General features: G+C 45.9%; 1 protein-coding gene across 6 annotated transcripts in view; it reads right to left on the bottom strand.

The window, feature by feature from the left end:
- SFMBT2 (Scm like with four mbt domains 2) overlaps nt 1–16,519 on the bottom strand; it is a 177,521-nt gene that overhangs the window by 12,639 nt on the left and 148,363 nt on the right. For all 6 annotated transcript variants that reach the window (XM_025264501.3, XM_025264506.3, XM_025264500.3 and 3 more), the window contains 2 exons: nt 15,439–15,578; nt 9,180–9,289 (listed from right to left, as the gene is read on the bottom strand). In XM_025264501.3, the coding sequence (XP_025120286.3) occupies nt 9,180–9,289; nt 15,439–15,578 (250 nt within the window). The remainder of the gene's footprint in view (nt 1–9,179; nt 9,290–15,438; nt 15,579–16,519) is intronic.

The following is a 16,519-nucleotide window of genomic DNA, read 5'->3' as shown; positions in this document are numbered from 1 at the left end:
GGGTCCCGAAAAAAAGGCTTCCACTCGGTGCATTCTCACTAGTGAGTGAAGTTAAAGTCACTCAGTCATGTCTGACTCTGCAGCCCACCAGGCTCCTCTGTCCATGGGATTCTCCAGGCCAAGAATTCTGCAGTGGGGAGCCAGTCCCTTCTCCAGATCTTCCTGACCCAGGGATCGAACCCAGGTCTCCTGCACTGCAGGCAGATTCTTTACAGTCTGAACCACGAGGGAAGCCCACTCTCACCAGGGTATACGTAACTGAACACTCCTCCAGAATGCTTCTGGAATCCAAACAGTGTCATTCATGGCTTAAGACTCTTGAGAAAAAAATTTCTCCTGCCCAAGAAAAACCGCATGAAATCACCAATGCAAAACTAGAACCCAGATCTTCTGAAAAGCAGGTTGGCAGGCTTCCTGTCTTAAAAATAGGTCCTGCAGCCCTCATTCAAATGCTTAGGATTAACAATACTGTAAATCACCCTGGCTGAAAAGGTAAGTTCTTGGAAAGAGGTTTGAGTCACCTTTCAATAGTTTTTAAAACTATCATTGGTACAAAATGATTATAAATTTCTCAGTTGGCAACAGATCCCAGGTCTTCATTTAATTCACATCTCAGTAAACTTCAGAGTCCACTGAAATGAGGACCCATCAAAACAACTGGGCCTATTAAACTCTGCCCTTGATGGGGATGAATTTGATGCCCCCTAATTGTTAAGAGGAAATCCTGAAGAATAATTGATTTTCCAAGAAAGATGCACGGTGGTAACTGGCTGAGAACACTTGTGTTAGTTTTAGGAAAAACTGCTCGAGAGAGCAAGAACCACCAGGGAAGGCCGGCCTTGTCAGTTTCCACATTAGCAGGGCCCAACTGCTCTTTTACACACTTGTGTACAGATCTTCCTTGACTTACGATGGGGACTGTGTGCAGCCCCTAGGTCGTGTCCGACTCTCTGTGATTCCAGGGACTGTAGCCTGCCAGGCTCTTCTGTCCATGGGATTCCCCAGGCAAAATACTGGAGTGGGTTGCCATTTCCTTCTCCAGGGTATCTTCCCAATTCAGGGATCAAACCCGGGTCTCTTCAGTCTCCTGCACTGGCAGGTGGATTCTTTACCACTAGTATTACTAGCTCAGTTGTGTCTGACTCTTTACAACCTCATGGACTTTAGCCCACCAGGCTCCTCTGTCCATGGGACTTCTCCAGGCAAGAATACTGGAGTGGGGAGTCATTCCCTTCTCCAGGGGATCTTTCCAACCCAGGGATCAAACCAAGAACTCCTGCAGTGCAAGTAGATTCTTTGTACCACTCAGGCTACCTGGGAAGCCTCTTACAGGAGGTGATTTCCCAATAAACCCATTTTATGCTGAAAATATCCTACCTTGAAAATGCAATGCAGTAATAATACATCTAATGTACCAAACCTCACAGCTTCACCTGCCCATCATAAATGTGCTCAGGAAACTTACATTAGCCTATGGTTGGGTAAGACCATCTGACATAAGGCCTATTTCATGATAAAGTGTTGAATATCTTGTGTAATTAACTGACAACAGAAGTGAAAAATAGAAGGGCTGTCTGTGTCCAGGACAGTTGGAAGAGTTTGGGTTGTTCACCCTCGTGGTCTCGTGGCTGACGGGGGGCCATGGCCTCCGCCCACCACCCCAGAGGGCAGGGCAGCACAGAAGCCGGGGGAAGATCAACAGTCTCATGTCCAAGTATGGTTTCAGCTGAACGCGTGTCACTTTCATAACATCGTAAAGCTGAAAAATCAAGTTGAACCGTCTTCAGTTGGGGGTAGGTGGGGAGGTGTCTCCAACAGTCAGCCTCACAACACGGCAGGGACCACGGGCAATTTGTACAAAAGAAAGTATAACATGAAATCGTCACTGCTGCAATTTGTGAATTAGATATTTCATGTTCAAAACCTAGATCTGGTTCACTAAGAAATGGGATAGATAAGCTGCTTTTGAGTTTATGTCAACTTGTTTTTTCCTTCCTGTCCTTCTGAAGGCTCAACAACTGTGTGCCAGTGACATTCTTCTTTAGGAAGGGCATGTGGCCGCAGCTCAAAAGCCTCTCACTTTATCCCACAGTGTGAGTCCAGAGGACAACACTTCGCCTTGGGAGTTTATTCAGTGCCCAGCAAGGCTGCTGCAAACCTGAAGATAAGGTTTCTGAAGCACATACGACAAGTTCTCTGAAGAAAAATGGGGAAATGTTGAATGAGACCGTCAGCCAGGCCGCAGCAGACACAATAACACTTCTGGAAGGAAGAAGGGAACGAGGAAAAGGTCACAGAGGGGAAGTGATGAGGTCCAAGGATAATGAAACAGATGGGGGAGGAGGGAGCCGCAGGAGGACACTGCGGGGAGAGCAGACCCTCGGGTCAGATGGTCCTCAGAGAGGAGTGCTGGCGACATTTCTGCTTTCTCAAGACTTCTTCCTCTTCCTCCCACAGCGCAGCTGCATTACCATGGTTCTAGAGAAATCCAGCGTGAGAAAGGAATCCACTGAGGGGGGTGGGTGCTGAGCTGACATGGGAGTCAGGCCGCTGACATGGGAGTCAGACGCACCCTGTGAAACAGGACAGGAAGGAAGAGGACCTCGGAGGGACCAGCTCCTTGACAGCCGCGTGGGGACCCATGCAGACCCCACAGTGCACAGAGGCTATCTGAGGAGGAAGACGGCTCACCATTCAACAGATGCAGAAAGAAGCTTTCTTGGAGATTCCGTTATCGAACTCAAAGCAGAAACTTCTGAGAAACAAGGATCATCATAAATCCCCTCTTTGGGGCATAAATCCCAGGGGTAAACCTACTATAAATCTCCTCCTGGAGAAGTTCCATGGCCTTGAAGAAGAAAGACCACTCCTGCCTGCATAAACTATCCTGAACTTTCTTATCTCCCAGGTTTTCCCTTAAAAACCCATTTGTATTTCCCAAAGAAACCTATCTGTTCTTTCCCTAGGGGCCTTTTCTTCCCATTCCGTTCCCCCTACTAGGTCATGTCTGACTCAGGTGTAAGCTTCAAACGTCAGCAGAGAGCACCCTTGCGTGTGCACGCATCCTACCAGCATAGAAGTGGTTTTTCTATTTTGCTATCTTCTGTTAGTTTAGATTACAGGCTCCCAGGCACTGAACCTAAGAGAGCAAATGAAGAGGTTTCTACCCGCCCAACATCAATAGGGAAGTGTGTACCCTTCCAATAACTTCCCACCAACTAAAGATTTACATCCATGAGAGTGCAAAATAATGCTCAAAATTCTCCAAGCCAGGCTTCAACAGTACATGAACCAAGAACTTCCAGATGTTCAAGCTGGATTTAGAAAAGGCAGAGGAACCAGAGATCAAATTGCCAACATCCACTGGATCATCAAAAAAGCAAAAGAATTCCAGAAAAACATCTACTTCTGCTTTATTGACTACACCAAAGCCTTTGACTACGTGGATCACAACAAACTGTGGAAAATTCTTCAAGAAATGGGAATACCAGACCACCTGACCTGCCTCCTGAGAAATCTGTATGCAGGTGAAGTAACAACAGTTAGAACTGGGCACGGAACAACAGACTGGTTCCAAATTGGAAAAGGAGTACATTAAGACTGTATATTGTCACCCTGCTTATTTAACTTATATGCAGAGTACACCATCAGAGAAGGCAATGGCACCCCACTCCAGTACTCTTGCCTGGAAAATCCCATGGACGGAGGAACCTAGTGGGCTGCAGTCCATGGGGTCGCTAAGAGTCGGACACGACTGAGCGACTTCACTTTGACTTTTCACTCTCACGCACTGGAGAAGGAAATGGTAACCCACTCCAGTGTTCTTGCCTAGAAAATCCTAGGGATGGGGGAGCCTGGTGGGCTGCCGTCTATGGGGGTCACACAGAGTCAGACACGACTGAGGTGACTTAGCAGCAGCAGAGTACACCATGCAAAACGCCGGGCTGAATGAAGCATAAGCTGGAATCAAGATTGCCGGGAGAAATATCAATAACCTCAGATATGCAGATGACACCACTCTTACGGCAGAAAGCGAAGAAGAACCAAAGATCCTCTTAATGAAAGTGAAAGAGGAGAGTAAAAAAGCTGGCTTAAAACTCAACATTCAAAAAATAAATATCATGGCATCCAGTCCCATCATTTCATGGCAAATAGATGGGGAAACAGTAGAAACAGTGACAGACTTTATTTTCTTGTGCTCCAAAATCACTGCAAATGGTGATTGCAGCCATGAAATTAAAAGATGCTTGCTCCTTGGAAGAAGAGCTATGACTAACCTAGACAGCATATTGAAAAGCAGAGATATAACTTTGATGACAAAGATCTGTCTAGTCAAAGCTATGGCTTTTCCAGTAGTCACGTATGGGTGTGAGAGTTGGACTATAAAGAAAGCTGAGCACCGAAGAATTGATGCTTTTGAACTGTGGTGTTGGAGAAGACTCTTGAGAGTCCCTTGGACTGCAGGAGATCTAACCAGTCCATCCTAAAGGAAATCAGTCCTGATGCTGAAGCTGAAGCTCCAATACTTTAACCACCTGATGTGAAGAACTGACTCATTTGAAAAGACCCTGATTCTGGGAAAAACTCAAGGCGGGAGGAGAAGGGGACGACAGAGGATGAGATGGTCAGATGGCATCACCGACTCAATGGACATGAGTTTGAGTTAGCTCTGGGAGTTGGTGATGGACAGGGAGGCCTGGCGTGTTGCAGTCCGTTGGGTCTCAAAGAGTCAGACATGACTGAGCGACTGAACTGACCTGTGAGTGCATGTGGCGAGTCGGAGAAAGACACACAAAGAGGAACAAGAGTTTTGGGGAAAACAGTCTCTTCTCTTTCAGTTAAGAGTTGAGAAAATCAAAATGGGCCTTGAGCCACAAAGAAATACAGAATGAAAACACCAAAGCTAGTTCAAGCAGAATGACTTCAATGTGGTATAACTATCATTCATCTACAAAATGACCCATACTGGGACCTTTTTAAAAAAAAAAAAAATGTGTGATGCAAGATTTAACTTGTGACAGAAATATGACAACAGAGAATAAGAATCCAGTCTGTCAAGCTGAATTTACATTCTGAAATATTTAAGGAAGAATTAAAAGGGAAAACAAGATGATGACTGAAGAAAATGAGGATGCCTGGCAAGCGATGAGAAAACCACTCTTCTCATTAGAAGTAAATGGTAAGGGATGGCCCCAGTTTCTTTCAAAACAAAGCTTGTACTTGCTGGGTCATGTCTTCTTACTCTAGAACTCAGGTCTGGAAAGTGCAACGCTGGCTTTCAGTCTTAAGATACTCAACTCCTCAGAAATGTCTGTCTTCTTTCTTGATTCCTGTATTTCAAGTTATGGGAACTCTGTGTGATAAACGGGGTGTGTATTTATTTTACAAAAGACAATTCTGATTCAGAACACCCTCAACTGGTCTATGTGACCCAGAAATGTTGTGCCCAATCGTGATGAATTTATGACACACCAAAAATTCTGTCTTCTCTTTAGAAACTGGCTCACCTGCTTATCATAATGTTTACAGCACACATTCTCAGGAGAGCAGATTTCTCAAATCTGAGCAAAGTAAAAATGAACATGAACAGACAAAATCTTTTTCAGTGAAAAGTCTCTCAGAGAATCCTTTTTCAAATAATTCTCCTTGATAGCCAAGTATTACATCTTACCATTCACAAAGTATGGGCGTGAATAAATGCCCCTAAAAAAGCAAAATCAATGAGAACACATGCAAAATTAGTCACTGCTTGTGAAAAAATGAACCAAAACATCACTGCCATAGAGCTGAACATGACTCACCTAAGGGTAAAGATTTGACTTTTATCTGATTTTATCCCCTTGTTTCTGCCTAAGTGATTAAGAAATACAATTCACTCAAAAATTCCATCAGGATATTTCCTCTTTAAGTATTCTGCATAACTGTAACAGAAGACTGGGACAACCTATTAAAACTCCACCCAGCTTTTATAAAGATTGTCACAAAAGTCATTCACACAGAGCTAGCTGGCTTTTTTCCCCCTCAGGAAGATTCTATACACACTTCGGAAAACATATGTAAATGTTTCTAAATGCAGAGGATAGGAATTCTTTCAAATCCTCCTAAGGCATAGCCAAGCATAGCCTAAATTCTTTATCCTAATATTCAAAATAATGTAGGTTGATTTAGTAATGTCAATCCATCAGAAACAAGCAGCCTTCTCATCTAGAACTGAAGTGAGCTACACTAGTATCCCCTTTTTCCCTTTTCCACAGAGCTATTCCTGGTTTCGCCTTTCAATCCACGTTGTAGACTCATTATATGATAGACTCATACACTCTTCAATAATCTGTTCTGGTATAAAAGATATGCAGGCATGCTAAGTCGCTTCAGTTGTGTCGGACCTTTTGTGACCCGGTGGACTGCAGCCCACCAGTTGTTGGATAAATAGGCAAAAACTGCTGGGGGAAAATAACAGATGACAGTGTTTATTTTTCTTCTATTTATGGGTCAAATCTTGTCAATACTGTCCATGGGGTTCTCAGCAGTCATGTACAGATATGAGAGCTGGACCATAAAAAAGGCTGAGTGCCAAAGAATTGACGCTTTCGAACTGTGGTGCTGGAGAAGACTCTTGAGAGTCCCTTGGACTGCAAGGAGATCCAACCAGTCCATCCCAAAGGAAATAACTCTGAATATTCACTGGAAGGACTGATGCTGAAGCTCCAATACTTTGGCCACTTGATATTAACGACTCACTGGAAAAGACCATAATGCTAGGAAAGACTCACACTAGAAGGAGAAGACGGTGGAAGAGGTTAAAGACTGCATCACTGTTTCAACAAACATGAATCTGAGCAAACTCTGGGAGATAGTGAAGGGCAGTGGAGCCAGGCGTGCTGCAGTCCATGGGGTCACATAGAGTCGGACATGACTTGGGACTGAACAACAACCCCCTTGTCAATGCCACCCCCACCTTCTTAACAGGTCTTTACAGAGAGGAAAAAACCAATCAGAACCCCCAGATGTTAAGTGCCAACATGTGCAAAAACCTACAGATGAAGAGCTCATATTATTTCTTCCTGAGAACGCTCTCTGTGATGTTATAATTTGAGGACCACAGCCAAGACAAGTAAATGCTTTAAAGCAGCTCTCCCCCTCGCTGAGTTAATTTATTCATGACAGAAAGCATTTCAGCCTTTCAGCAAAATGGGAAGAAGTCAACTTTCCTCCCATTTGCACTGATGAAAACATCAATGTTATCAAGATCTAAAAAAGTTGTCGTTTCACATCAGAAGGAAAGGGGTGAATCAACACATAATATTATAAGGGGTGTTCCTGCTGACTATAAATCTGTCATCATGCTACTCTGATTCAGACACTTGAAACCCACTTCAGACGCACATTTTCTCATTACAAGCTGCTATGTAAGATTCTGCTAAGGCACATGCTGTCCTGTTTGGTATCACCGGTGATACGCTGCCTTTACCAGGCAGCAAGGCTGGGTCACACTGTGTCTGTTTGATTGTGTCAGGCTGGTTTCATAAAAGCTCTGATCGACTTGGGAACATGACAATGAGTGCCAACAGTGCAAAATAAACTCGCCCTGTCATTTTGGGAATTTGGAGCGAGTTTCTGCCTTGCTTACGGAGGCGGGGAGATCTTAAAGGAATTTAAGATTGCTGTACTTTTACTATTTCAGTATCCTTATGTATATTTTAGACGTATTGAATTTTACAGAAAAATTTTAAAACTAGAAATAAGAAGGGTTTTCTGTGTAAATACTTGCCCGGGTTTCCTGCCACCACTACCAGTAGGAACTGACCTTGGAAGAAAACGTTTTACTGTGGCTGCTGCTAAGTTGCTTAGGTCGTGTCCAACTCTTGTGTGACCCCAGAGACGGCAGCCCACCAGGCTCCCCCATCCCTGGGATTCTCCAGGCAAGAACACTGGAGTGGGTTGCCATTTCCTTCTCCAATGCTAAGGACCACCAACTTATATATAGTAGAAAAATAAAGATTATCAGATTCGAAAAAAAACCATGTTTTGTTTTGGGGGCTGTAGGTGAAGCTCACTTAAATATTCCTTGGAAAAGAAAGGAAGGATGAATATGGTGTCACCCTTTATCGACATGATGCTTCCAACAGCTGAACACTCTCCCTATTTACATGTATTATATGCTCCCTTTAACTTCTGTGATTTTGCAGAGTATCATTGAACCTTAGATGACTTTTATTGTATCTAAAATTATAGAGATGCTCAAAAAAGACACAAGGAAAGGTTGAGTGGATAACTCACAATGAATGCAAAATAACTTCAAATTTCACCACACCTGCACTCAGTCCTCGTGTACATTAACTCCAGAAGAAAACACTGTTGGTCACAGAAATTATTCAGAATTCTTCAATTTTCACTACTTTCTCTAAAAGAGGACTTAGGTATGCTCTAGCCATTGAAAAGTAGTTAACTGTTTAAAACAGCATTATTTTCCAAATGTTACAGCAAAATGCAGTCTTAGGATACTGTGATATCCTAAGTGGACCGGTGAAAATGTATTCCATTGGAAAAGAATTAAGTGAATATTACAAGCCCTCTGAAACCATCAAAGCAATTATTAAACATCCAGCTATTTTTGAGAAATGGGTCTTTTTCCATCCATCTCCTCAGGAACTGAGTTCTGACACAGGAAGCCAGCAAGTGTGCTCAGTTTGAGTTCCAGAAACTTAAAGCAAAGCAAATTAGCACCTTTCCAATTAGCCTGTTTCCAAATAAAGTTAGTAACCAACTATATGTTCACCCACTGAGTTTTAACCAAAATCAAACAGAGGCACTGGTTCTTCCTGTTTTTTAAAATTCTCAACTCTAAGGATAAGGAACATCTGTACCTGCCATGGACTTTACAGTATCAGATATTAAGGTCTGTTGATGAAAAATGTATAATAATGTTAAGAGAACTCCTCTCTTTATATAAATGTTTCCCTTTGGATTGAATAATCCATCAGCACGTTTTTATTCTGAACGTTTAACACAATAAACTCCGTGTAGCCAGCACATCTGTGTGGGGCACCCAGAACTGCAGAACAACAGTCCTTCTGTTGATTCCACTTCTCTGGGCCATGCCAAAAACAGGAAGGACCAGTTTCAAAGGGGCAGATAAAGAAAGCTGAGAACCCTCATCTTCCAGAATTGAAGACACTTACTTGGCCTTCAGCGTCTCCTCCTGAAAGTTCCAGTGTGGGTCTTCCACCAGCTGTAATTCCCGTAACACCCTCCCAGGCTTGTAAGCTGCGTTGATGAGCATGCTAAGAACCTGTTGTGAAAAACAAGAAATGGCCATGAACTTCAACTGCATCCATTTCTGCTAAAATGAGAAAGCACCCCGCTGACACTTCTAGGGTGTCTGCCCTGCACCTCTATTCAGTGATAGGCTGGATGGAGTCAGAGATGATATTCTGCAGACTGGCACCAACGATGTCTCCATCAATGGGATAGGAAGGCAATGAAATCCAAGGCCTCTGCCTGGGAGAGTGTGAGTCGCTGGGGGGCAAGAGCAGTGGGGTGGTCAGCTCTTGCTAACCTTCCAGATTGCAGAAAAACTGGACTGTTTTCTCCAAAGGCCCACTGATCACCCTTCAACTAGATTCCCCTTCAGTACGACCGGTTACTAAGAATTCCATCTTATTCTTAAAAATATATTTCGAAAGGAATCACTAAGACAGAGATGACAGATTTGTGCCCACACTTTTGGAGTCTGATGGGCTGCCGTCTATGGGGTTGCATTGAGTTGGACACGACTGAAGTGACTCAGCAGCAGCAAATATCTGTACGTAGGGTTAACAAATTATTTGAAACTCAGCTAATGCTGACCCAACTTATGCATATTTAACATTAGGACAATTCTCAGAGATGGGAGTGTTTCGAAAGGAAGTCTGAGTATCTAATGTCATCTGACAGCTTTCTCAAACTACCCCTTCGCTCCCAAGTCCCAAGTGCAAGAAAATAAGCATATGGCCAGAACCCCTGCAATACGCCCAAGGACCAGCTGCTGCTGCTGCTAAGTCGCTTCAGTCGTGTCCGACTCTGTACGACCTCAGAGACAGCAGCCCACCAGGCTCCGCCATCCCTGGGATTCTCCAGGCAAGAACACTGGAGTGGGTTGCCATTTCCTTCTCCAGGCACGCTCGTGAGCCATCGCTATTGGGATACAGAGCGCAAAAAAAAAGTGAGGGTGTAACGCAGCACATAAAGGAGCCCTGAGATCTCGGGGGCTTTGTTCCATGAAATGCCCACTCACTGAAGACCTGCGCTGTGCCAGGCCCCAGAGCACAGACACAGGACACGGAGCCACTGTTCCCGAAATCCCTCCCCAACCAGACGAGGAATGAGCCAGGCTCTGCATTCATGTGCTGTGTTTCGAGCAAAAACCCACTACAGGAGTGAGAAAAATCTCTCACTGAGTTGGGAGGACACTGGCCGTACTGCTGAAGCACCTACAATTCTGTGGAGGAGGTCAGCACACTATCCACGAGAAGGGAACAGAAGGCAGGTGCGTGCGTGCGTGCTCAGTCGCTTCAGTCATGTCTGACTCTTTTTGACCCTATGGACTGTAGCCCACCCGACCAGGCTCCTCCATCCATGGGATTCTCCAGGCAGGAATACTGGAGTGGGTCGCCATGCCTTTCTCCAAGGGGTCTTCCCAACCCAGGAATTGAACCTGAGTCTCCTGCAATGAAGGTGGATTCTTTACCACTGAGTCACTGTGGAAGCCCCCAGGGGAAAGGTATGTTGCAGAAATTTTCAAGTCTCAATTTTCATGTGCCTGTCGTGTTCCAGGATGTAACTGGCATGGTGTGCACCCTGTTTTAATTCTGAAAAACAAAGCTTTCTCATCACTGAGGATTTGATCTTAAAATATCCTTTACTCTCAGCAGTTAGCCTGGCGAGTGTCTTTTTCTCATCTGGGCAGCATTTTGCTGTGTTCCAAGGTGCCTGTAAAGCCTCACCAAGGGAACACAGCTCCGCCAAGCACTTAACAGCCAGAACACAGCAATACAAGCAGTTCTGGTGTGTTTATGTTTTCTCTATTAGAATAATCATCTCGTTTTATTATTTATTGTCAGTACAATTTACAGAAACTGAGTTTAAAAATAAATCCAATTGGCACTGGCTGAAATCACACACCAAGTGTTTATCAACAGACAATAAAATTTCACTCCAGTCTTGTCACTGTGCTTCACTGAGAAAAACCCCAGTGCTACGTCTTATTTGTACATCGAAATGCATTTTGTGACTGTGAAAAGCAAATGCCTTCCAGACTTCAATTCAGAGTGGAAACGGCCTGCAATTAAATCGTAAACCGCATGCAATATTGAAAAATTTTTCCTATGGCTTCTCCCGATGTCACATCATATGTCTCTAAATTCAACAAGCTCTCCACAAAACCTTGGAATTGTGAGGAATAATTTGTGTGTGCCTGACACTGTGGTGCATTCGAGTTCTCTCCATGAAAATAGTGAAGTTGACAGCTGTTATGATGACCCAAGTTAGACTGAATTACTGGACCTTGCAAAGCATCAGAATCCACGCCACTGTGCTCTTGACCACAAAAGGGAGCACACAACTTGTCCCCAAAGAACCGACAGGGTGTTCACTGTGAAGCCGATGGACACTATTCCCAATAAACTGGCGTTGAGACTGGTCTGAGTAACTCCAGGAGGAAACTGGCACTACAGCAACGTCTCACTGGCTTTCTTAGGGTTCGTGAGGTGTGTATTTATTATCACAGAGAAGCAATAGCCTTTATACAGCTGGACAGAGCTGGGATGGGGTTAGGGTTAGGGTTAGGCATATGGGGACACAGCAAGACGGTGGCTGTGTGCAAACCAGGAAGTGAGTCCTCACCCACCTGCCAGGCTGGCCCCTGATGGAGGACCTGGAGCCCCAGACCTGTGAGCATCCATGTCTGAGTCCAGAGCTGCCTGGTCCAGCCCATGGTGCCCTGTGACAGCGGCCCGAGCCCACTGGACACCATCCCCTCCCACCTCATCCTCCCCTTCCTCTCCCCTGGACTGTCACCCTCTGTGTGTGCAATAGGCTTTAGCTTCCCTCTTAAAGAAGGAAAACTACTTTCTCTCTCCATCTCTCATCTTCAGTCCCTCACCTCACTCCTGTCTCCACTGAAGGTAAAACCCTCAAGAACCGCCTACAGCCATGGACTCCTCTCTCTCTCCTTCAGCTCCTCAGGGACAGAATGCAATGGGGCTTCCCGGAAACAGGTCTTATCAAGATTGCCTGAGATGCCGACTTTGCCAAGAAGGAGTCCTTCTCGGCCTTGTCCTGTTCCACCCCGTCAGCAGCTGGTGGAACTGCCTCCTTTGCAGACGCTTCCTACCCTTACCCTCAGGACCCCAGGCTCTCCTGATCCTTCTGTGCCCCACCCCCAAATGACAATGACCTCAGGGTGCAACCGCTGGACTGTCCTCTTCCACCTATACTTACCCCACAGTGCACCTGGCTGCAAACACTGTCCACACACTAGCAAACCCACGGTCACCAAATGTGTACCGGACTCTCACACCCATCACCAACTGGCTGTACAACAGGCAAACCTTCACTTGCCAAATCATTTACCCTGTCCCACAGCTCCCTCTCCTTGGCAATAAGGCCTCTGTGAATTCTGTTACTCTCACAGTCCATATCCAGGGCACTAGGAAACCCTCTGTGTATCCAAAACATGTTGATTTATTTCACTGTCTCTAGAACCTAATCCTCGAGAAATCGGGATTTTCAATAAAATCAGGGGCTTCGTTTTGTCCGTTGCTTTATTCTTCATAGCTAGAACCATGCCTGGCAACAGGAAGTGCTCAATAAACAATTTGGGGGATTTCTTCAATGAATTTCAAGATGTGCACTGAAATTAAATTATTCTGCACACTTGAAAATTAATGCACGATTGATTCATGCCAAAAACTTGTTTGGTACCATAAAATCTATGTCAATAGAGGGAAGCTCAGGAGGTAGAAACTTGCCACTGATTTTCTTTCCTACAAAATCCTACCCTATGGTACAATGAGAAAATTCAACAAAGGTATCTTATCTTCTTTATAAAAAACCTTAACAAGAAAAAAATTACATTTTTCCCGACCTTCCCGGACACTGTCTACTTAATTCCCGCGTCACACATTACATGTGCTATAGTTTCCACCATCCACACGCTTGGTACACAGTTCTCAGTGGTCAACGTTCAGTATAAAATCCAGAGAATATTGTCCAGAGGCATGTCTGCATCTCTGACTTTGTTGACTGACTTAACCGGGTGCCATGTAGGCAAGACTTTTCCTCTTTCCAGTATAACCTGAAATGCCTAAGTCCTTGCTCTGAGGCTGTGGGCAGGGGGGGATCAACTCACCCAGTGGGCAGAGCTCCTGCTTACCTTGACCCCCACCCTTAGCTTCCAGCACAGTGCCCACCAGCATAAGCTTATGACTCCTGAATTGCTTTGGACCTGTCTCAATGGACAGATGGATGGAGGTATGATGTTTCATTCTCTCCTTGGTTCCCACAGCTAGGAGACTGTCTGACATGACAGTAGCTGCTAAGTGTGCAATAACTGATCAAAAAAGCCTTGGAAGCTGTAGACGGGCAAAAAGAAATATACATGGGCCGTTCAGTCCCCACACCGACTTCTGCACTTCCCGAGGCTAGAGAGCTACTAAGCCCACAGATGCAGACTGAGGGAGATCAAAGTCTCTGGTCCACCGCCCTCTCAGAGCTCAAGACCACACGCCCCCTCAACAAATGCCAGGGTGGTGTCCACATGCACAGACCTCATCTACCTCTAGAAGAAGGAGGGGGAAAACAGCCATCAGTCTACATTTTCCAAAGCCAGAGAAACCTTAACTATGAACACCCCTGATGGCCCGATAAAGCAAACATGCTCTGGCTTTGCTCCAATGATCTCATTCTCCGAAAGGGAAACGCAACCTGAAACCAAACACAGGTCCCGGGCAGGACTATCAGCATAAAGACTGGCTTGGCAGACTCACACTTCTCTTGCACTCGTAGAACTAAAGCGCTTGCTTGTCTTTTTTTTCTCTCTTTCCTGCCTCATGCCTTTTCTGAACATCAGCAAAAAACTAGTTCTGTCATCAAAAAACTGCTCAGGCCTGGCTTTTAAACTTAGCTGCTCTCAGAGAATCGATCAGGGACTAACTACTGTTGACCAAGTATGCAGCAAAGTACACTAGTCAAGCCTCAGAGAGAGACTGGCCCTGTGGTCACCGTGTTTGTTAACAGGGCCCCCAGGTGGCCACGGACCTCACAATCACGTGGGTGTGACACGGTCTCACAGGGGCTTTAAACAACTACCAGCTTTGTGTCAGTCCCCCGTTCCGTTCTGATCGTTGGCAACCAAATCAGGCACAAATACAGGCAGGGGACAAGGCTGTGGCAAGGATGACCTCGTGGGCTGAAACTGCTGGGGGACTTGGGAGCCCATTCCTGGTCTAGGGGCCTTATTTTACACTGTGACAGGAATTCCCATGTGCAAGCTGGGCTTGGTTTCCTCTCTGACCAAGTCTAACATCTGCAGGGTCTACAGTCTGGGTCAGCTTACACAGCTGGAGCTCACCTCCCAGCCCGATCTCCCTAAGGCCCTTGAGAGGGGCTGCCCTCCCCCCGCCACCATCTCCCTTTCACTATCAATTTCTCTTCAATGGGGTCCACTCGCCACTCAGGCTGGGCCAGGCCTCCAGTAATTTGGGGATGTAAAATATGAAGGTGATGGGTAAAGAAAAGCCGGCCTAAGTAAGAACACAGGCCAAGAGCCGGGGACGGGGTCCAGGCCCCAGGACTCAGAATTCTCCACTTTCCAGGCCCAGCCCTGTGGTCTGCACGTTCAAGGTGCTTCAAGCTTTCTTTCCCATAATCCCACCGATGCTCCAGGCTGCTCAGATGGCTTTTCCGATCCCTAGAGTGGGCTGCCCCCTTCCCCGACCCCAGGCCCTGTTCTTGATACAAAGCCCAGCTCACATAAGTTTGTTCAGTGGCTAAACAGATGGATAAACAGACCCCTTGTGCCCAAGGAATTACAACACACTCATCATGGTGCAGGTGATGTTCCGGGCATGCTTTTTTGTCACAAAAACAGGAACGTGACTACACGAAGGTTCAAGATAGGTCACTTTTTTAAACAAAAAAGTGGTGATTCACCAAAGATTTTACTCAAATGTAGTGAGCGTTTCTGAATACTTGGGGAGGGAGGGGTCCACCCCCTCCAATAGAAGGGAGTCTTCCCGGGCTGGAACACTGTTCCCATCTGTGTATGACTGCCTTCAGTCTGCAGGATGGAAAGGAAGGGGGTGCTTGGCACATGAATGGACCCAAACTCCTATGACTCCCTCAGGGACCGTGGCCCACCCCCCCAGCCCCCCATCGTCCGTGGCTGTGGACGAGCTTTACCTCCTTAAGGACCAGCACACATTTGCCTGGCCCCACCGACTGCGGCAGCTCGGCGATCCTGCCCTTGTTGAGGTAGGGGCCCGAGAAACACCGGTGGTTGATGAAAAGCTGAGGACAGCAGTACTTCCCGTTCACCGTTCCTGCGCGGAAGAGAAACATGGTCGAGGCTCCAGGACCCACGGCTTAACCCACCGCACCAGCCAAGTTACCCAGAGGGGCCTTGAGACCCCCTATCAGAATGCTTTACATCCACCATGCTCTGAGTTCCAGGTGCACAGCACAATGGCTCAGCTATCTACATATATATAGCTGACATTGATTAGTCACTAACTCGTGTCCGACTCTTTGCAGCCCCATGGACTATAGCCTGCCAGACGCCTCTGTCCATGAGATTTTCCAAGCAAGAATACTGGAGTGTGTTGCCATTTTCTTCTCCAGGGGATTTTCCTGACCCAGGGATCAAAGCCACGTCTCCTGCATTGGCAGGTAGATTCTTTACCACTGAGCCACCAGGAAAATCATATATATATATGTTCTTTTTCAGAGTCTTTTCCTTGGAAGTTATTTATAGTTCCTCATGCTCTACAGTTGTCAGTTAGGTACTTTACATATTATAGTGTATATGTTCACCTCTGCCCCACACCCAGGCTGACACCAGACACGGAAGGGCTTCCTCATTTTGCCAGTCCCAGGGACATGAAATGGGCCTCCTAGGGACTTAACTATGCATTTCCCTCATCGCTCTTTCAGCTTAGAAAGCGAACAGGCAGGTGTGGATTTAGTTGTGTCTCAAGGTGCCACAGGGAAAAGCAGAACAACTGAATGGTAAGGTATCAGTGGAACCCATCGGACATCTACACACACAGGATGTGGTCACAGGAGCAGCTGAGATCCACCCTCTCCCACAGCTGCTCCGAGCCAAGCTGCACTAACAGTGGTCTTTGTGTGTAAAAACTTGTTATTGAGAGAGTAGGACTGACACATATATATAAAGAAGGCTGAGTGCCAAAGAACTGATCCTTTCGAAACACAGTGCTAGAGAAGACTCTTGAGAGTCCCATGGACTGCAAGGAGATTAAAC

Source organism: Bubalus bubalis, chromosome 14, assembly GCF_019923935.1.
Source record: "Bubalus bubalis isolate 160015118507 breed Murrah chromosome 14, NDDB_SH_1, whole genome shotgun sequence".
In the NCBI taxonomy this organism is placed as follows: Eukaryota; Metazoa; Chordata; class Mammalia; order Artiodactyla; family Bovidae; genus Bubalus; species Bubalus bubalis.
Note: the sequence above shows the minus strand (reverse complement) of the source record. Positions and strands in the feature narration are given on the sequence as shown.